The 23216-nt window shown below is 33.8% G+C and overlaps 1 protein-coding gene across 1 annotated transcript; it reads right to left on the bottom strand.

Moving 5' to 3' along the window:
- Positions 1 to 9682: 9682 nt before the first annotated feature.
- Positions 9683 to 11125, bottom strand: LOC149409173 (uncharacterized). Its single transcript, XM_089650078.1, has 5 exons — positions 10988 to 11125; positions 10771 to 10872; positions 10387 to 10633; positions 10127 to 10188; positions 9683 to 10031 (listed from the first exon to the last, which is right to left on the bottom strand). The coding sequence occupies exons 1-5, from the start codon at positions 11123 to 11125 to the stop codon at positions 9840 to 9842; spliced, it is 741 nt and encodes a 246-aa protein (XP_089506204.1). The 3' UTR covers positions 9683 to 9839.
- Positions 11126 to 23216: the final 12091 nt, after the last annotated feature.

Raw genomic sequence — 23216 nt, 5'->3', positions numbered from 1 at the left:
AACTTCCAAGATACAGACCAGAACTCATATTTGACTTCCTACTCGTGTAGAGTGGTGAAGACACGGGGAGGAGCAGGCGTGACGACAAGACAAGCCTCTAAGTTAAATTATTCCATCGGGGTGTTTCGACAAAAGCCCGAATTGCTTCTTCTCCCCAAACGGGCAATCGCGGAAAATCCCCAACAAAGAAATATGCCTGCCTGACTGTTGACGCGGGCAAATAAAAGCGTATGCCGAAAGATCGAAAAGACAAAGTGAAAATTGTATATTTTTGTATAGATCTTTTAGGTACTGCTTTACTACCTTACGTGATCTCTCGTATTCTGTTTTTGTGATACGAACTTACCAGTGGTATTAAATAGACTAGATATAGACTAATGATAGTCAGGAATTACACTAAGATAAGCTCACAGAATTTAAAAATATATATTTAGGACGGGTTGGTTCAGAGAATTTTAACAATTCTTCAAATTTTAAAGATTATTTTCAAGATCTGTGAAAGTTTTTTCAAGTACTGTTATTATTTCAGTTCTGTCAAGTAACTGTCCTATAATGATATAATAACATAACTTGAATAGGTCATTCACAGATGTTGAAATTTGATGAATTGTTCAAAATATATGAAATCCTTAGGACGTGTTGTTTCGAAGAATTTGAACAATTCATCAAATTTAAACGTGCATTTTAAAGTTCTGTGAAAGATTTTTTCGAGTTCTGTTTTTATTTCAGTTCTGTCAAGCAACTAGCCTATAATGATACCATAACAGAACTTGAATAGGACTTTCACAGAACCCGAAATGAACCGTTGAAATTTGACGAATTATTCAAATTCTATGAAATAACCCATCCTTAGTAATTCAGATGAAAATATTAATATACCTGAATGAAAAATAAAATATATAAATTGGGAAATGTTGATTTTATAACGACCGTAGTGGGATCGACCTTACTGTTAACCGACAAAACCGGGGTAGGTACCTACTTTTTATTTTAAGAAAATAAGGAAATTAAAAAGGAAATTTAAGGAAATTTTATTTTAAGTTTATTATAGTTAAGCGCACTTGAAGTGAAACAACACAAAACTGCGCTATATAAATGTTATGTTATTATATTATTATTATATTACTTACGACGTCACGGGTAGGTACCCCGTCAGATTTCGATCGTTTTGGCGGACTTTGAAAAGTATTTTAACAAACAAATCGAAATTTGTAAAAAAAAATCAATAATGGTTTAAGTTAAAAGGTGAACTTTTAACTTTTCGCAAGGCAGGGTTTTTTCGTTTTAATTTATTAAATTTGTTAAAAAACAATTTTCCAATAATAAAACAGTACAAAGCATACAAAGTACAAAGAAAAACAGTAGCAATGAACGAAGATAACGGTAGGTACCCAGCTGCAAATCGGTTACACCCTAATGAAGCAATGACAGATTGCACTAAAACACACATAAGTAATATTATGATTTCTGAGCAAAGATTGGATGAAATACACGATTCACGCAACTATCAAAGTGTTTCTATTTACAGTGTGGTCCAGCACTGATTAATCATTCTAATTTTTCAATATCGTACACAATGCGTTATATTTTATTTTAATCAAATGTGTACAAGTGTTATAATGTCTTGTCAGGTCGATATTAGTCCAGAATATAAGGAGCCAAATGCTCGTGAAAATGCCAAATGAATATTCCAATCTAGTATTATTGAAGTGAAACTTCTTTAGGCGCGTAATGGATTTTGGGACGGAGTAAAACCGAGTCAGGATCGACACGAAAATGCGGGTACCCCCACCACCGCTCACCGTTCACCGTTCACTGTTTTCAGTAAAAGCAACAAATCATTAGCATGCGCATAAAAGTTTTTATGTGTTTTATTTAAGTACTTTTTTACTCGGTAGTATAATTTTGTTTGGCGCATGCCTTAGCTGTGGTACAGACGTGGACAGGGCTTTCCTTGTCCGTCCGCCGTTCAGTCTGGTTTAGTCGTCCGTCGAGAGCGCTCGCGTCGCGCGCTTTGCCGTTCCATTCGTATTCCAGTATATAAATATTGTTTACTGTCGAGGAAGTTGTTATAAACTTTAAAAAATATGTTTAAAATGCCGTGTAAATATACGTGTTGTGCGTTCAGCTTGCTGCTGCTGGTTTTAGTGAGTAGTGCTGCCTCCAAAAATGTGGATAATTCCGATAGAACCTTCGAGGAAAGCAATTGCAGTAAGGTGAGACAGTTCCGGGTGGTTCATACGGTTTGGTACAGAATTTCAGTGTTAAAAATGAGTAGTGACGAGATATTTAATTGTAATATTGTTATTTATGTAATATTGTATACTTGTGAATAAATTGAAAATTTTTGGAACTATACATTAATCGAACGTCATTCATCTATAAGAAAATATTAGAAAAAGCAAATCCATGCTTCGTCGTTGAATTATTTAACCTCTAATTTTCAAACTAACCTAAGAGAGAAAATAGAGATGATGAAATGAAAATAGAGAGAGAGGAATACTAGAAGTTTCACTTCTGTCTTGCGTAGGCTTGACACACCCACTTTTTTTATTTCAATGGGCGCAACACAGAAATAAAGGGGATTTGGTTAGATTTGCTCGTCTCAAATTCTTGCTTCTTTATTTTTCTTTGTATTTTCAATCGCGCTCGCAGAACAAGTTAGTAGGTACTATCACAATATACAGTTAGACCCAGTACAGACACAGACTACATACTACACAGCCAGTCGCAGTCCCGAGCCATTACCTATACAATTGTGCGTTGGTTCTACTCAGAGGGCGTTTATTTAATTCAAAAGAAAAGGTTTAGACGTCAGAAGATATAAAAAAAAACACAGCTAGAAAGGTGTAATAAAGGTTTAATGTAGTTGTTTCCGTAGAATCATATTATCATTAAAGAAACCTATTCAAACGTGTTCGTGTTCATTTCATGTTTGGATAGGTCACCTTTTTTACTAAACTACGTACCTGACAAAAATACTGAATTTTGAATAAAAATCAGAAAATTTGTTTGTAATTCTGAAGAAGCAAACCATCTCCAACAGCGAGCTCTGGCTTGGTGAAATTTAAAGTTATAATACTATTAACAGAATAAGCCTTCTGTTCTTCTGAATCATCTCAAGTGCCAAACTGATAAACTTCGGTCTTCAACCTGTACTAATAATTCAAAGCTTCCTTGGGGTAATATTTCACTGAAACGGCGTTATACAAATAATTCATTATTCCAAATCTTCTTGTTCCTTGCTATAATCTAAATTAAAATCTTCGGCGAATGACTAGAAGTCATAATCACAGAAGCCAATATCAATGAATACAGCCCATCGATGCCTTAATCTGCAAAGCGTACATTTCCAAAGTTTGGAGGTGTTTTTTCACAAAAACAGCGCCTTACAAATTATCCAAATATTATTATCATTAAAATATGTTATTTGACAAATTATTATTGGCGTTGAAATCTTCTATTTACCCGGTAAAACACAAAATTTCAGATTAAGGCATCGCTATGTTTTGTTATGTATTGCTATATAAGAAAGAGAATAAAAATAAACTGACTACGTACTGGTGTATATGTGGTGTATTTGGGTATTCGTGTATTTTTATTACTACAAATTATATATGAAAGTTATCAACAAAAACCAAGTACTTTTTTTCAAAGCTCCCCCCCCCCTCCGGACGGACAGACGTTTTTAAATTGCCAAGGTGGTACCCCCGGAATCTAGGGAAATCTAGGGAAATTTCGACTCCCAATCTAGGGAAATATTGCAATCTGGACCTGGCAAGTTCACACCAGTGTGATCTGTCATCCGTGCGGTAGATCAAAAGTGCAAACATGTTGATATTTTTACGTTAACTGAGCGAATTTAAAAAAAAAACGCTATGGCTATATGTGCTATGTATATTGTATGGGTGCTTCAACCGAAGCTCGAAAGGAACAAAAAAATCAGTTTTCACAGGTATTTATTAAAGAATTCATGTTTTTCACTGTATTCATCTTTGATATCAAATAATTTATATGCTTAACTACAAAACCACAAGTAACTTCCACCATTATATAAACCAGTGTTCCGCAAACTTTTAATGTTCACGGTACACCTAACTAATCGAGAAATTTTAACGGTACACCAAAGAAAAAAAGTGGGTGTGTCAAGCCTACGCAAGACAGAAGTGAAACTTCTAGTATTCCTCTCTCTCTATTTTCATTTCATCATCTCTATTTTCTCTCTTAGGTTAGTTTGAAAATTAGAGGTTAAATAATTCAACGACGAAGCATGGATTTGCTTTTTCTAATATTTTCTTATAGATGAATGACGTTCGATTAATGTATAGTTCCAAAAATTTTCAATTTATTCACAAGTATACAATATTACATAAATAACAATATTACAATTAAATATCTCGTCACTACTCATTTTTAACACTGAAATTCTGTACCAAACCGTATGAACCACCCGGAACTGTCTCACCTTACTGCAATTGCTTTCCTCGAAGGTTCTATCGGAATTATCCACATTTTTGGAGGCAGCACTACTCACTAAAACCAGCAGCAGCAAGCTGAACGCACAACACGTATATTTACACGGCATTTTAAACATATTTTTTAAAGTTTATAACAACTTCCTCGACAGTAAACAATATTTATATACTGGAATACGAATGGAACGGCAAAGCGCGCGACGCGAGCGCTCTCGACGGACGACTAAACCAGACTGAACGGCGGACGGACAAGGAAAGCCCTGTCCACGTCTGTACCACAGCTAAGGCATGCGCCAAACAAAATTATACTACCGAGTAAAAAAGTACTTAAATAAAACACATAAAAACTTTTATGCGCATGCTAATGATTTGTTGCTTTTACTGAAAACAGTGAACGGTGAACGGTGAGCGGTGGTGGGGGTACCCGCATTTTCGTGTCGATCCTGACTCGGTTTTACTCCGTCCCAAAATCCATTACGCGCCTAAAGAAGTTTCACTTCAAAAAAAAACAAGGTAAATTTTGGATAGGATTGGCTAGGCTTATTAAGTTATTACGAATAACGGTGAATTTTGAGGTTAAACTACGAAAGCTGCATGTCATCATAATTTTAAAAAAACATCCCAGGTTTTGAATGGTTTGTTTGGCAAAGCAGGGTTTGTGTAATTATGATTGATATTTATCACAATATAACAGTGAAAGAATGACCGCGAACTTTCACCGAATCGGTTCGAGAAGTGAATTTTAATTTTACGCAATTGATAATTAAAATGCATCTTTTTCCACCAAGCCAAAAAGTTTCCTTTTATAGTAATTACGGCATATCCAAAGTTTTTTTCTAAAAATTATTCGTAATAAGCGTGGCCACTCCGAACCAAAATTTACCAAAAACAATATTTTATTAATATTCATTGTTAAAATCAATATAACATGAAAAGATGTTTAATGCGAAATGTGAGCCTGTTTAACTGAACACAGACGATCAAAATTTGGAACAATCGTTGATAACGCTGCTCGCATCTCTTCGTCGATCGTCCTCAGGCGTTCTCTTTTTTTTGACTTTATCGTTGTGAGAGTTGAAAACCCCAATTCGCATAAATAGGTCGTGGCAAATGGTAATAGAATTGCAATAGCTCGCTTTGACAGCAGTGGATACTCATTTTTGACATGGAGCCAAAAATGTGCTAACTCTGTTTCAGAAAATTTTAATTTTTGTGTCCGATCAGTTTTAAGCTCCATGAATTCTTCCTGCTCGTTTATTGGTAAATGTCCAAGGGAAATGCTTTTTGAAAATGGATTTCTTACCCAGTCCATAGGTTGCAGGTCACCCTTAGGAAAATAGGAGTTCATTTTTTCTGCTAACAGCTCCAAGTGTTTCACTATCAAAGCCTGCACTTTTTTTTCTGAATTGGCAGCCATGACATTTGGAAACATTTTGTTACTACCATTGGTAGCGTGGCTGATCCATAGCACCAACTTAGCGTGAAAGCTTTCAATCTTGTCAAAAGACGTTAAAATGTTACAATTTCTTCCTTTATTTTTTTTGTTCAGCTCATTTAATTGAGCGAATATGTCCGCCAGATATGCAAGTTTTGCTACCCATTCTTCTTTTTTAAATTTTATGTTGAAATATTTTAAAATCTTTTTTAATGTAATGTTGTCACGCGCATGCACCCCGATAGCTCGTGCGCAATCACGTGATAATGTAGCAATAGCACCCCACTTATGTAGTGTAGCACACGTGTTAATGTAGCGTATCGGCGTAACACACGGCCACTTCGCAGCGATCGAGTCCCACCCACGCCACCTCCGGCCGCCGCGCCGCACAGAAAAGTAAAGACCGATTTACAGAGCACTTTGTGAGAAGTGACGCGGGACTCGTGGCACACTTACAAATGGCCACGGCACACCAGTGTGCCGCGGAGCACACTTTGCGGAACACTGATATAAACAATCCTTGCACTATTTGTATCTATATAATAAACACCTGTTTCGTATGCGTTTTAATGCAATTTTAATATAATTTACTAACAAGAAATCTTGGCTAAATTATAATAATGCAACTTACCTATTTCAGTCAGCATCTGAATGTATCTCTGTCTCTTTCTCTCTCATAATATGAACGCTTATTTGTTGGTAAATGGACAGAGACGGAATAATTTTTGTCTTTGTTTTTTTTTTCGTTATAAAAATTCAGGGCTGTGCTGAAATTGGTTTAGTATTAAATATTTAACTATTTACAGTTTTCCAAAGGATGAAAAAAGACTAATGAAATGGATTCGTGCAACAAATAGGGAAAATTGGACTCCCAAATACCACAGTTCAATCTGTTCCGCAAATTTGAGCACTTAGACACAACGAAAACAAAGGTCCGAGAAGGACTGAGAATTTTTTATTAATTATTTTTACATGAAACGGCTCAAAATTGAGGTGATAATAACGTTTATAATACATTTGTCTTATAAAAAAGGTTTTTTTTTCATTATCAGTAATTTTAATTAGAAATACTGTGATTTCTGCCATTTTTAAAACTTTTTTATGTTAGCATGCAAAATTTTTAGATTAAAAAAATTATGTTTATTTTGAATTATAACATTTGGAAGCGTATTTTATCATCTTTCCAAAACAGTTTTCGGATACATTCAGAAATATTCTATTTATTTGGATTTTTTTGCTAAACGGAAATTTTGCCTCGATTCTCGTTCTTTTTAACGACAGTAATCCTCGCCTTACCTTAATATTAACGCATTTTTCTACGAATGGAATTCACGTTCTCTTTTGACAGTTGAAATGCTAGCATTATAAAAATTAACGCTAGGCTAGCACTAACGTCGATTGCGATTCCCATTCTCTCGTTGACAGCTCCTGTCATTTAAAATCCTATCCTTAAACGAGTTAACGCTAGCATATTTTATGGAGACCGGTCGGCCTGTCATTAGCAAAGCATTGATTGATAAATTTGCGGACTTAGTGACGATTATAGTGATATTAGTGTAATTTAAACAAAAGAAAACTTCATATTATCGTAAGTTTTACTGTAAACATGATTAGTGAAGTATTTTTCGCATAATAATGCTATTATTAACCGAATTAACGTATTTGCGATGTTTGTAAAATACCTATGTAACTTTCAAAACGCACGAAATTTAATATCAGATATCAAGTGATTTAAATAAAAAATAAACTAAACGTTTATAGTTGTGTGATGCACATATAATTTGCCATTGGGGATTTCCAGATAAATAATAGTAAGATTTTTTGGCTCTGGAGATTGTAGACTTGGAGGATAATCAAAACGAGAGGAGAATCCCATTTGGACGTTTAAGAGATGGTCAAAATCCGATGGAAATGGGGCAAACGGAATTCATTAAATTATTTAGAATTTCGAAGGAAATTGCCCATTTCCTAATTAATTCATTATCCCCTACAACCTAAAAGAAGACATGGCTTGTCTGTCCAATCACAGGTCGGTGCTACATTTAATAAACATAACTATTATTTAATCCATGAAATAGGGTATTCATGACTGAAATTTATACTTACAGGTACTTACTGCAGTAAGATAGGCCACGAATGGGGCTTGGCAATCAGCCAGTCATCAGTTAGCCGATGCATTCAGAATGTTTCATCGGCTATCAGCCAAACATTAACGATAACGTGGGTCAAATTTCCTACAACTGCTGCAGAAAGGCAGAAAGCTAGGCTATTATTTGAGCACCCACATATCAATAATCGCTCCTGCAGATCAGGAAGAGATTTACTTAAATCATCATGGGAATCACTCCTTAAATGTGCAAATGGTAAGCCCTTGATTCGGACCATTGTTTGTGTACCTACTTTCATATGTGTGAAAAGGTCCTAATATTGTAATTTAAAAAATGAACATTTCAGATTTGTGATCCGAACCTCATCATTTTAGACGTGAACCCGAGATATCCGGGAACGCGGCACGATAGCCAGATTTGGGCCAATTCTCCACCTCGTCGCATTATGGAGCTGTGGCATGAAAGAGGAGAAAGGAAAACTTGGCTAATAGGTAAAAATAAGTCATTGGACATGTAGTAAATAGTATATTTTTTTTATTAGTTCACAACAATTAACATTGTCTCCTCTCCACATAGAATAGGAAAAATTATAATCTCTCCAGAGATTTTGATATATTTATTCGATATAAAAAACAAAAAATGGAAAAATACATAATTACTTTTGGTTCTAAAAGCAATTAAAACAAAAATTAATTTTCATTTTAATATTTTTGTACTTAACAGGAGATGCAGGCTACCCGTTGGAACCATGGCTGATGACACCCATTCCAAATTCAGCCATTGACAGTGAGAAGAGGTACACCGACGCTCACTGTAGAGCTCGGTCAGCTGTGGAGAGGTGTTTTGGAGTTCTGAAAGGAACTTGGAGGTGTCTGTCTGCCCAGCGAATACTAATGTATGAACCCAAACGAGCTCATCACATAATCAATTTGTGCGTTGTGCTGCACAATATGCGGAGATTAACTCGCATCCATGAGCATGATAACCATTCTGAAACGGATAATAGGCCATTATCCGTTTCAGATAGAGAAGAGTCAGAACTTCCAAGGACACGTCTTGCTGAAGGAAGACGTGTAAGAAGTCACATCATCACTACGCACTTCCATAACTAATACTATCTAGTTTCATTATGTGTACAATTTAATTTGTATATTCATATAGTTTTCTTAATGTTGTTAACAGTTTTGTTTCCCTATATGATTTTTTGTGATATGTAGTAAAATAGTTTTTTGATTACCTTGTTTTGTATTACCTGTAATTCATTTATGTAAATTTCAAGTGCTTTTCCCCAGATTTCAGCCAAGTCTCATTCACTGTTGATTATGATATTATCGGATGAGGCAGTACAAATGAAAATATTCTATATTCACTAATTAAAATCAAAAAAGCCATCATGAAAATTACACTGAAAGGCTCTGTAAGAATTAGAAGTGATTTTTCAATAATCTTAACATCATGTCAATTAAACAACTATAACAAACAATAATAAACAATACTATTTTTACATTCGTAAATCCCACTCTCATTTCAAATCACAGCAACATAATAACGTAAAAGGAAGATAATATCACATTTATTAGTATTATTGTAAAATTAACGTTTTAAAACACAATATCAATTGAAAAGAATAAAAAAATAGTTAAGAGTGAGACTGAAAACCCGCTTTTACAAAAAATACTGACTTTTACTCCCTTTTCCTCATCCTCTGTTACGTCTCTCATCTTCTCTCCTCTCTCTGTATTCTAGTCTACTTAATAATAGCATGAGCATTACAAAAAATACTGACTTTTACTCCCTTTTCGTCATCCTCTATTACGTCTCTCATCTTCTCTCCTCTTCTCTCCTCTCTCTCTCTACTAGTCTACTTAATATTAGCATAAGCTGAGCGAACTGCTCTGCTCTCTCTTCCCTGTCTCTTTCTCTTTCTTCCCTGTCTCTTTCTCTTTCTCTCGTTCTCTCAATTAAATATTTCTCGATTAAATTTGCTCGTCTCTTCTGGGTTTCTGCAATATTCTGTAAAAAAAAAATTCAATCTTGAAATGTAATCAAGTTACTAATTAGGAAGAAGGCCACAAATAATATGCAATAGTAAAGTAAGTTTTCCTCACCGATAAAGTACAATTCTGTTGCTCCATTAGTTTCTGAACTGCAGCCCTGGCTTCGTTTTGGTCTGAAAGTTTAAACTCAATATAATTGATGTCTCTCATAATTTGAATACTTGATTTTTCGATTATTATAAAAATAGAATTTATACGTATATAAATCAATTAAAATACATATTTTGATCTGCTTCACGTAATAATAATTGGTTATCCTGCGAACTTAGATTCGATGGACGCGAATCTACTTGATTTGTATAAAGAATTACCTGTCATGAGTCGAGGCCTCCGCCTTGGTCTCTGGGTTGATGGATGGGGAGTGGGAGGTCTGTCCACTGCGTGAGGAGTGGTCGGCGGTGAAGGGCTAATCACAGGGTTCAGGAATTCACCCCTCACTCCACCACTACCACTCGGAACCCACAGCTCCTCGACCACACCATCATCCTCCTGCTGCATCTCTATAGCCACAGCAGGTTCCTCACCATCTGCTACCTCCATCAATGCCAGAAGAGATCTCTGTAAAACGAAATAAACAGATCAAAATGTATCATTAGAAATTTATTTATGTTATTACACGTATTATGTAAACTAGCAAAAGCATTGGGCATGATCGAGCGTGGGTATAGTCCTATAAAAATAATCAGAATACGTACATCATCATTGTGAAAGTTATCAGGCACGCCTAGTCCTTCTACAGCCACAGCAGGCTCGTCACCAACTGATAATGACACTCCCATCAGTGCGAGAAGAGATCTCTGTAAAACGAAATAAACATATCAAAATCTATCTTATGAAATTTCTTTATGTTTTTACTCATATTATGTAAACTAGCAAAATATTTGACATGAACGAGCGTGGTAAAATACATACATCATCATTGGGAAGGTTGTCAGGCACGTCTAATCCTTCTGCAGCCACTCTGCCTATCAGGCTAAATACTTTTTCCTCCAGCTCGGACAATGTGGTCCTCGCTGATGTGTTGCCGGTCTGCAGGCGGTCTTTCCGCATTTTGGCAACTTTCGCCCTCACATTCGATTTTAATGTGGTCCACACCTGAAACGAATATTTCATTACAGTTGACAGATCAAATTCACTACAACATTGACAAAAACTATTCAAAACTTTTAACTCACTTTTTGCCATTGAGTGGTTGATTTTGGTGGACCAGCGTTATTCAATGTATTTGTGAGATTTCGCCAAAATGCGGCTAAATTCTCCTTCCCATGCATACCGACAAAACGGTTTGCCGCGAAGAGCGGCTCAGCGACCATGGCATCGGCCATTATCGTAAACTGGATGGCTGTTGTACGGGCAGATCGATTTGCTTTTTGTACACTGAAAGAGAATTAAATTAACGTCAGATTCTTAATTACACACTTTTTCTTAGGTTTGCACACATAATAATAAAGACAAAATATAATAATACAAGAACTGTATCGCTTTTTACTTGGTTTTAAACATTTCTAAACAAACGTCAACTTCGTACAGACATAATTATTTATACTGTTGATAATTCCGTTTGAGTCCTAGTGAAAAGCATACGAATAATATTTAAATGCTTTTACATACATAATATAGCACCTACTTACCTCATTTTATTGAATTCCTCAGCAAACGACTCAAAAATAACAAGTAAACAACTTGAACTGAATTGAAGTGAATAAACAACTTGTCAACTTTACTGGAAGACAAAAGTGATTCCCCTCGGTGGCGCGATTGGTGGGCAAAATTGACACTTTCAGTGGTGAATGAACAACAAAGTCGTTACTATCTCTCGGGGCAGGTACCTTTTAACAAAACGAAAATCTTCGATAAAGTGCTTATTTATGTTATTTAAAAATAAAATAACAACTAATTAAAATGCAATATAATATAAAGCAATTGTTTTACAAAGTTTTGGTTCAAATCTTGCGTCATTTGATTATATTTCATATATCTGTGTTTTCAAACAATGTCTCAACAACTCTTTACAGAGTTTTTTTAGAATTTTTTTACTTAGTGTCTCCGAAATTAAAAATGTAAGGCTATCACTACTTCGTGAATCGCTCTTAGTCCACAATAGGATCGTTACAAGCGAACTTAATGCTATCCTTACAAGTGATAGCGTTATTTGGCTAACGCTAGCAGATAGGTTAAGGTGAAGAGAACGTTCGCGCTAAAGGGTTAAGTTAATTTCCGATGGAACTGAAATTTATTTTATAATTTTATTCACATGATAATAACTTTCTAATTGTTCATATTTATAATGTAATATATTAAAATATATACTAGAAATTGCATTTGATTATTTACGACTCACGACAAAATACCTAATTGTTTTAACTTTTGACAACCCTGCATCAGTTTGTAGACCAAATGCCCTTTGGTCATCTTTGCTCCGCCCAATGAAGGGAAAAAAAGACCCAATGTCGGAACTAATTCCCCGGAAGCTGAATTTCTCACAGATGTTAGAAGACCTTTAAACATGTATTTTTACAAAAGTCCCCGACTTTCCCCCTTGTGCTTCCTTCCCCACCCCCTCTTGAATATATTTTTCAAAGCCTTTCGGAATACGCTAATATCTCCTTTTTTTTATTATAAATTTTTTAAAGATACAAGATTTATGCAGTCCCACAAAGCTGTCACACATGACGGCTTGTCTGTAGGTTCTACAAATAATATACACGGTGTCCGGAAACTCGTAGTACAAGCGGGAAACTGGAGAATCTACACCACATGGGGAACCCAAAAAAACATAAAGTTTTTTGATTTGAGCATTTTCAAAAAAAAAAAAAAAAACAAAAAAAAATATTTTTCGGCTATTTTAGGGTTAAAGTTTTTTCTGGTGTTTAGGGTTGAATAACAGATGTTTTAACCCTGCAGAGCAGAAATATTTTATGATTACACCGGGTTAAATGAAGGGTGATTTCAAAATAATGCTTCAAATCCGAGTTTCTTCATTTGTTTTACTTTCAAATAGTTTTAATTAGTTGGGTACTTTGATCTTCAGTAATAATTTATAAGAATTTGATTAAAAAAAAAAATAAAAAAAAAATAAAAATCAACTTCAAACTCGATTTACTCGATAACGAAAGCTCAAATAAAAAAAAAATATACTACAAAATCGACTCCAAATGTGATGTAGATTCACCAGTTTCCCGCTTGTACTACGAGTTTCCGGACACCCTGTATATAAACATTTTTAATACATGTATGACACAAAATTATACAATAAACAATATCACAAAATAATATATATCAAAGTACCTACCTATATACAAATTATTTAGGCAGGTACGTTGAGATGTTCAGGAATACATCAATAATAAAGTTCAGAGATACATTGATTCGTCGCTTATTAGCCAACGCTTAGTGTTTTTGGGGCAGGGTCTCTCATTATTCTGAGGTTTAAAAGAATTATTAAATTTATTGAAAATCTCTGGTATTAAATATTTAAGCGTTCGGCTTCCATACTTATTTTTTACTCTTGGAATAATGAGGCCCTTATTTTCAGTGAATCTTGTTGTGTGATTATGCACCGGTTGCTTTTTATATTTGCTATCTCCCTCATTATCCATTATAATAATGTACCAAAGAAGACCCTTTATTGGAAGTAGGCCCTCTGAACCATACAGTAGTTTTAGATTACTTCTTTGTCTGTAGATATTCGGTGGTACAATTTTTTTTATTATAGCAATTTGTAAGTTTTGTATATATTTAATATAAATATTGCTTGAGTGCCCCCAAGTTCGTATGTCATATCTGAGTATGGATTCGACCATAGAAAAATAAATTATTTTAAGAGTACAATGAGGCAAAACAAATTTCAGTTTATAAAAATTACTTGCAAAAGATCGGAGCTGGTTACAGATTTTAGCCACTTGTTTATCCCATTTAAATTTATTGTCTACTATTAGTCCCAGATAAGTATATTTGTTAGTAAAGTCAATTGTTTCACAGTGGCAAATATTTTCAATTTTTCTATGAATACATTCAGAATTATGAGCAATTATTTTGGGTATATTCCATATTCACAGGCTTGGTGATTTTACATACATACATTTTGTTTTTTTAACATTAATAATTAAACCAACATCATGAGCCCATTTAAGTAGCTCGTTAAAGTCACTTTGCAATTGTTGAATAGCTATGATAGGATTTTCATTGGATACTACAAGTGCAGTATCGTCAGCAAAAATGAATCTAAAGGCCTTTTTAAAGAGTTTTGACTTAACAATAACATATATAATGTACAATTTTGGACCTAAAATTGATCCTTGCGGTACTCCTGATTTAATATGTCTTCCTTTACTGATATAATTTAAAATCTTTACGTTCATTTTTCTATTAGTTAAGTAGTTTTTAAAAAATGAGAGGAGTTTACCCCGGATTCCAATGTTTTCAAGAACCTCAATTAATTGTATATGGCTGAGAGTGTCAAATCTTTTGAGTAGTCAATAAAAAGCACCAGTACATGTTTTTTAGAATTAAGTTGAGAATTTATAAAATCAGAAAAATTTTCCAGCAATTTATCACAACTTTTTTTTTTCTGGAACCCGTACTGGCATTCATCTATAATATTCAAATTATTCAAATATTTATCTAAATTTATCGAAGTATATTTTTCTAAAATTTTTTCTAGTGCCGGGAGAATAGAAATTGGCCTGTAATTGTTAATTTCGGAGTGATCTCCATTTTTGAAAATAGGTCTTACAATGCTATTTTTTAATTCATCGGGGATGAGGCTGGTATCGATTATTCTGTTGATAAAGTGAGCAATAACAGGGCTAAGTAATTTGACATGTTTTTTTAAATCAAACATACGAATTAGATCTATGCCCGGTGACTTTGAATTTTTCATACCTCCGATAATATATTCAATTTGCTTAGCATTAGCTCTAGGTAAGTACATTGAATGCGGTAGGGATTCTTGCAAGTGATTAGACGCTCGGAAATCACATTCATGTAACAACTTATTAACTCCTTCATCAAAAAAGTTAGCAAAATTTTCTGCCACTGCATCAGAAGATTGTGACTTTAGGAAATATTTAGATAAGACTTCATCGCAACCAGATTTATTTTTCCTACCCAAAATTGTATTAATTTCATTCCATGTTTTTTTAATGTCCTTGAAACAGTGATTAAATTTGTTATTTTAGTATGCCTTTTTTGTTTATTAAGTTTATTTCTATATTTTTTGAAAGCGATTTCATATTTTTTATTATTAGGCGTGTTTTTCCACTTTTTCCACATGGCATCTCGTATTAGAATACTTTCAGCGAGACTGTCATTCATCCAAGTTTTTTGGTTATTTCGAAATTTTTTTGTTTTTAATTTTGTAAAGGTACTTTTTTCATAAATATTTTTAAAAATCGATTTTAATTCTGCATAAATAATGTTTGGTTCAGACAATGTTAACATTGCATTCCAATCGGTGATTTCGATCAATAAATCAATCCTTTTGTCCGATAGTGCAGTGTAATACTCTTGGTGCGATTTGTCGACGGTACATTTATCATAGTAACAGAAGTTAATACTAGCTGCAGTTAGGTAGTGGTCAGCTATTATTGAATCGCATACGCATGAACTGATTTCGGTCGTCTCCTTCACTCTTACATAGATATGGTCTAAACATGAAGCCGTTATTTTTTTATTTTTTTATATATACAATAATATTATTAATTTTTCGGAATAACTTTATTGAGTAAAACCTCAAATTGTAATATTTAAATATTGAAGACAATATTAGTGATTTTTAAACGAAAATCTGAAACAGAAAAATCAGAAAAGGAAACGGTCACATCTGGGACTCGAACTCGACCCTTGTCTTTCCGGGACAATGCCTTTTTCAATTGCTTATTTAATTTCATTATGCTTTCGGATTAGAAAAAAAAAAAAAAAAAAAAAAAAAAAAAAAAAAAAAAAAAAAAAAAATACAATCCTAACTATTGCTAAAAATAATGGCTTCAAGGGTAGAGACATCGAAAAAATAATTAATAATAATAAACACAAAAATAACCTTAAATTAATTTACCCAGCGACTAATAATAAGACGAATAATAAATTCGGGTGTTTAGAATTCATCGGACAGACATCTAATAAAATTGCCAAAGTCCTCAAAAAATGTGGCTTAGATATTGCCTTCCGCACAAATAACAGCTTAGGATCATCTCTTAAAAACTCAAAAAGTAAGGTACTCAAATTACAAAATAGTGGCATTTATAAACTCCAGTGTGACGAATGCAACGCTGTTTATGTTGGACAAACGGGTCGGTCCTTTAACACTAGGTTCAAAGAACATAAAAGATCTTTTAAAAATAATAATAAAATGCAATCTCAATTTGCCAAACATCTCCTAGATGAAAATCACTCACTTAATGATAATAATAAACCAACTCCATTACACGTACAAAATAAAGGCCGTAAACTGAATCTTTTAGAGCAGTTAGAAATTAACAAAAATTCTAATAATCCGAAAGCTATTCTAATTAATGAACAAACCAATATAATTCGTTCACCCCTACTAGATATCTTCAAACCTAGTGCAAATACGAGTGCACATTGAAGTACTTAATTATACTATTAAAATAACCCTATGAGTCATCGTTTGGGAATAACTAACATTAAGACATTCAGTCGAATTTAAACATTACACTAATTGGGGAAACTTTACTAGGGTAATAACCATCAATAATTTCTAACATTTTTACACAGAAATCAATTAAGAAATCAGTAATTTAAATTAAAATACCTACATAGAAATAATATAAATGTATCGTCTGTAAGTGGGCTACCCACAGTTTGATAATGCCTTTAGAGGGCGAAACAGCTGTCACGCGTAATAATAATTACACAGCAGAACTTGTTTAAATATAAACTGTTTTTATAAACCCAATAATAATATTATTGTATATATAAAAAAATAAAAAAATAAAATGGAGTTCTACAAATTAAACTTAATAACAATAAATAAAATGAAGCCGTTACATAGTTAGTCAATATCGCTTCTCTAGTCACATCATTTATACATCTGGTCATTCCAAAATGAGACATGAGGTTTTCATATTGCATAGTTATGGGTTCGTGTACATTTAATAAGTTAATATTCGTATCACCTAGAACCAATACGGATTCTTTTATATCAATATTTCCCAATATTGTCTCCAGCTCATCAAGAAATAATTTTTTTTTTGTATTAGGCGGTCTATATATTGCTAAAAGATGTAAGCGAATATGTTTGTTTACTGAAATGGTTCCGTAAACGCATTCAAAATTATTAGTCATAATATTTATTTTTTCAAATGTAAGGTGATCTTTCACGTACACAATAATACCGCCACCCGATCTTTTTGTTCGACAAAAATGGTACGAATTAAATCCCGGTAATTTATAAAGATTTATATTATTTTCATTAATAGACGTTTCGCATAGCGAAATTAATTCGATGTTTCTCAAAGAGCTAGAAACAATTAATAGTAAAGTGTCCCAATATTTAGATAAAGATCGTATATTTAAGTTGAGGGCAGTTATTTTATTATTTCCTAACACATGTTTTTTTTTTGTAGCCCAGTTTTCAAAAATTGACGTGCGTTCATAATCTATTTCTGCTGTATCAAAATCACAGTTCAAGTCACCCATATATAATAATATTTTAATTGGCAGCAATAATATATAAACATGTATTGGGATTTATAAATATAAATACGATAGATAAATAACAATATAGCAGTAAGTATTTCCGATATGTTCCAGGTTAGATTATAGTTTTGTACAGAACAAGGTAGGTTTACTAATTGGCAACAATAATTACATATTGAACTTTTTCTACACATACGAATACACGAAGAGTGCGCGAACATCAATATAATCATAGATTTCAGTATACTAGCGTTTAACACTGTGGCAATGGGATAATGCATTGTAACATAAATGGCAAAAATTTTCGGCAAGGATATGAAATATTTATGTCTCAATAAATTATATACATTACGATGCATAAATGAAAGTGATAATATGAAGTTAAAAAATGAAAAAATTGTGATTAGCATTGTAATTGTTTTTTAGAATTATAATACATACCTAATCATAGTCTATACGACTTTGAGCGATATGCATCATCTTTTTGTAGTAAGAACAATTAGTATTATTAGCTTTGTGATTGGTATTTAGGGTCATCTTGAATAAGGTGTTCTGATGTGCACAGTTACTACATTTTTCTTCAGTGTTTTTGTTAGGGCATTCCTTCCATTCGTGATCTTTTGCGCAATGTAAACATGTCGCACGTTTGTCCTTATTAAAACATTTTAATGCAGTGTGACCAAATTTAAGACAATGGTAGCATTGCGTCAAGGGGCTGGCATCTTCCACTCGTACTCTGCTAAAACCAATGTTAATTTTTTCCTTTTCCATGAGGTATGACCTTACTGCTCCGCTGGTTTCAAATATATAATTAGTGAGTCCATTTTGGTTTTTTGGTTTAAACATTTTTATTAGTTTAATCGTGTTTTTAGTATCGCTATTCATGATATCTTTTATTCCATCGTTTTGCGTTTTTATTGCCTCAATTATGTCCTCTTCAGTTAAATCTACTTGAAGATTTCTTATGAATATTTTTGGATTTTTCTTTCTTAATTCCTCTGCAACCATGTTTTTTTTAAGGGTTTTATTGATTTCATCTGTCAATTTCTCTGCATGTTCTTTTGAAGGAAAAGATATAATTAATTTATTTTGCGAGGCTTTTCGTATTCCGTTCACTGCGATACCCAAGTTTGCTATTTTAATTTTCTTTACGATTTGTTCTTTAATAGCATCCGATGTCATGTTCGAATCTTCACCTTTGATGATCAATGAGAATTTGGATTCCGGGATTACTTTGAGACAACTTGCGTATGTTTTTTTTTCAAAATTGCTCGTATTCTCGATTTTTTTTTCTAATTTTTCAATTAGTTTTGACTGGAGACAAACAATCTCGTTTTGAAAAGATATTTTTTCGTGAGTCCATTTTTCTTCTAATAGTTTTATATTTAATTCCAGATTATTTTTAGCTTTCGAGTCCTTTACCGTAGAAATATTTGAAATTTCTAATTTTATGTTTTCTATTATCGACAGCACGTCCATAATGGGTTAAGCTTGTGACCGCCTCGCGGAACACCTCGCTCCCGGCAAAACTTAGATAAATGTGACAATTCTCTAATAATGTATTGTCTTTCTATAAACACATCTACACACTACCACGGTAGAATGACGAATGATTTTATTAAATACTTAATGGTTTTATTAAATCAGATTATTTATTTTTTGTTTAGTTTTTAATTAGTTGTTCTATAAAATTGTATTCTTTCATTTTTGCGAGAAAAGCTATACAATCTCTACAATTTATTAGTAAAGGAAAAATATCAATTTTTAAAATAGTATTTCAGAATATATTTGCACATAACTTTTTTCTGAGCCTGTTAACGAAAAAAAATAAATCAACAAAACTTGTAGACAATATTTTTAGCTATAAAATAATGTATATAATGATGGGTTTTAATTTATAATAAGGCACGTAGGCTGAATAAGGAGCACGGCGCGCGGCAGCGGCTCGAACGCGCAGCGGTTCGCGGGGCAGCGAGAAATTACAAAAACCTAAGTAAACTAATGATTAATTCATGTGTTTGCTTTATTTTTATAACAAATTCATCTAAAGTTGAAGAGTTTTATTGTTATTTACCAGTTTTAGTTCGGAGGGGGGGGCGGAATATAAATATTTTCCCCTACCCAATGAAGCGCTTTCATTATCCACCAACCGCCGTGCCCCGGTCTGGCTAAACAGTCATATTATGTTGTATGATTGTTTGTAACTTATTATTTAAATAAAAGTATGTGGGAAATCTTTGAGAATCAGTTTACGCGTCCTCACAAGTCCCTGGAGCATGTGGGTATTAATATTCTCGGGCAAACAGAGCCTACACTTAAACAGCAGCGTCTCTTTTCCACGTAATGAGAGAAGACTACCAAGATATTGATGGTAAATTAAGACAAATAGAAATATGTATCAAGATTTAGTTACGCGGAAAAAAGATATGGATGAGTTTAATAATGATGACAATCTAAAAGAGACGATTCCATATACTGAAGCAAGTGAAGACAGGATTAAGGAATCATCGAGTAGGACTGCCAAGTTGTGGCTTTACCTTCTACATTGCATCGACCTCATGCTTAGATTTATATTTGCAGAGAAGTCCGGGAATCGGAAAATGCACCTAAATACTATTGTTGATATGCTTCCATTTTTCAACTCGGCAGGACATTTACCATAAGCAAAATCAGCACATTTGTACGTTCAAAGTATGTTGCAACTCGAATCAAGAATAACCAAAGAATAATATAAACTATTCACTAAAAATGGGTACTTTATAATAAGAAGAAGCGACAGATATTGGTCCGGTACGTGGACGGACATCATCATCGAGCAGTGTCTCATGCGACCAATGAAGTCAGTTGGCGGTTTGACACATGGGCGCGGAATCACTGACAGCGCTTTGTCAAAGTGGAAACTTGGAATCACTTACTGCGTGAAAGTGCAAGAGAGCATTGAAGAATTCATAGGTATAGAATTTGATTTTAGTGAACATCATGTTGAGCTGCGCGAATCACGGAAGAAAAGGGGTGAGCTAGATATAGGAAAATATACATCATGGCTAAGACAGCACAGCCCGTTCGCCAAGCTCTCAGGGGAGTTGATGTCTTTATCTTTAGGGTTTGTTTCAGATAATAGTGTCAATTGTGATAATGCTTATGAGGTGGGCCTGGCAGCTGTTCAAAAAATGAAAGGATGTAATTTTGGATATATAAGACTGAAAAGGAAAGACATGGTGACTACCCAGCAAGATTCAAATCCGCAAGTGTAAGGACGAGACAAGTTGCAGTAAACCCCCAGCAGTTATTTAACAGAATACTGTGCATTAGTGATAGTCCTAGCAAGCTTTAGACCTACTTAGGATATGAATTGGCTTCAAGACCCCCGTCTATTTTTGATGAAGTCTTCCTTCGTAAAGGAACAAAATCATGTATGGCGAAAGTATTTAGCGAAAGTATTCATGACGAAGTTAATTTGGAAAATGCTGCAATAGTCATCGATGGGGGATACCTCCTACACTCTGTTGTTTGGGAAACTGAAACTTCTTACGGAGACATCATTAAATCATACTCACGTTTCGTCCATACTATATTTGGCAAATATTCTATTGTCGTTTTCGATGGATACCCTGAAGAACCAACTGTAAAATATGAAGAGCAAAGACGAAGGTCGGCTAACAACTCATCATGCGATATTGGATTAAACTTCACTACACGTTGTTTGACTAAGAAGGAAGCTTTCTTATCTAATAAGAATAACAACAAAAATAATGATTGAAGTACTATGTCATGAATTTAGTGAATCTGTTTTGAAAACAGTCACGGCCGCAGGTGATACATATTGACACTGTACTAACCGGCATCGAAAAACTCAACATCTTCTCAAAATTGATTGTTGTTGGCACGGATAGTGATCTTTTGGTATTATTTTTAAGTCTTGCTCCTGAAGGAAAATCTATTTTTTTCTGTAAAGATGTTGGTGGAAAGGCCCCTTCAAGAACTTTCTACATCATAAAGAAACCTTTAATGATACATAAATATATTCTAAATCACATGCTATTTACGCACTATTACGGGCTGTTATACGACCTCACCTTTATATGGGTTAGGAAAGCTAAAAGCTATTGACATGATGAAAAACAATCCCGAAGCAAAACGCGCAGCTGAGGCATTTCTGGAAAAAAGATGTAACTGAAGAGAACTTGTTGCAAAATGGAGAAAAATTCGCTCTCGCCATGTATGGTCTTGGTAGCTTCTCTAATTTAAACGAAGCTCGATACTATAAGTTTACCAGACTCACGACAAAATCAGCTTTTAAATCTAAATTTGACTTGGCAAAACTACCACCGACTTCAGAATAGTGTCATCAAAATTTGTTGAGAGTTTATTTGCAAGATATTACATGTGATAAATATGAGATACTATACGATATTATGATACATAAAATTGAATGTATTTTTAAGACCTGAAGATAGTCGGTTTCTATGGTTATTGGTTATTGATGTTTCCTATTACATTTCACAAAGATGTAAGATGCTATCAAATAATCGGAAATAGGGTTCTTACAGGAAATACGAAAATAGCCTTTTCTATTCTGAGCATTCAATAAAGTAGGGGGTCAGAAACTTATTTGATTAGATTTCTATTCGTATTCTTCAACTTTTGTAGAGCTAGTTACGGTATTTTCTACTCTACATTTAAAAAATATTGGGTACTGCTCATCTTCTCTCAAATTAGACGTTATACATTTTTGAACGTGTTCTTTGCTTATGGAGGTACGTAACAGCATGCAACACGATTTAGGTATAATTTATTTTAAATACTTAACTCAACTGTTGTTCTGGTCGTGCTCATACATTCATACTATCACAAAAAAGCAGAAAAAAGTGTTAAATAATAATCTAATCTGATTTTCACGATTAGTTTGATAACCATTTTAAAAATCAATGTTCCCGCAATTCTAATGACCGCTTTAGTGGGGCGCTGCAGTGCCATGCGTTGCGTACGAGGACCATCGGTCCAGCTCGTCAGTGGTACGTCGTCGGTCAACCGACCGTAGGCGTGGTACTATTTCCAGTCTAAGCTTCAAATCGAAGAGTTTTTGAAGTGAAACTTCTTTACGCGCGTCATGCAATTTCGAGGAGTAAAACCAACTCATGACCGAAACGAAAATGCGGGACCGATTAAAGTTCATTTGATGTAGTAAAAGTTTTGAAGTAAAATATAAATGCTTCTTAGCTCATCTCGACAACTGGCGTTGGTGGTGTAATGGTCAGCATAGTTGCTTTCGAAGCAGTTGATCCGAGTTCGATTCTCGGCCATGGAATATTATTTTTTTGTTTTTAAGGAATTTTTTTTTTTAATGGTTGACCATAATATCAATCCACTAAGTAATATTTTAGGCCTGTAGCATAATTGAAAAGTTAAAGAATGATATAAAATTTTTTATGATGTTAACGATAAAAAAATGAAAAAAAACATAAAATTAAAATAAAAAATG

The sequence above is a fragment of the Hesperophylax consimilis genome, unplaced genomic scaffold (assembly GCF_061612785.1).
Source record: "Hesperophylax consimilis isolate HC1 unplaced genomic scaffold, BYU_Hcon_1.0 scaffold_34, whole genome shotgun sequence".
Classification (NCBI taxonomy): Eukaryota; Metazoa; Arthropoda; class Insecta; order Trichoptera; family Limnephilidae; genus Hesperophylax; species Hesperophylax consimilis.
The sequence above is the reverse complement of the archived record's forward strand: the minus strand, read 5'-3'. Positions and strand labels throughout refer to the sequence as shown.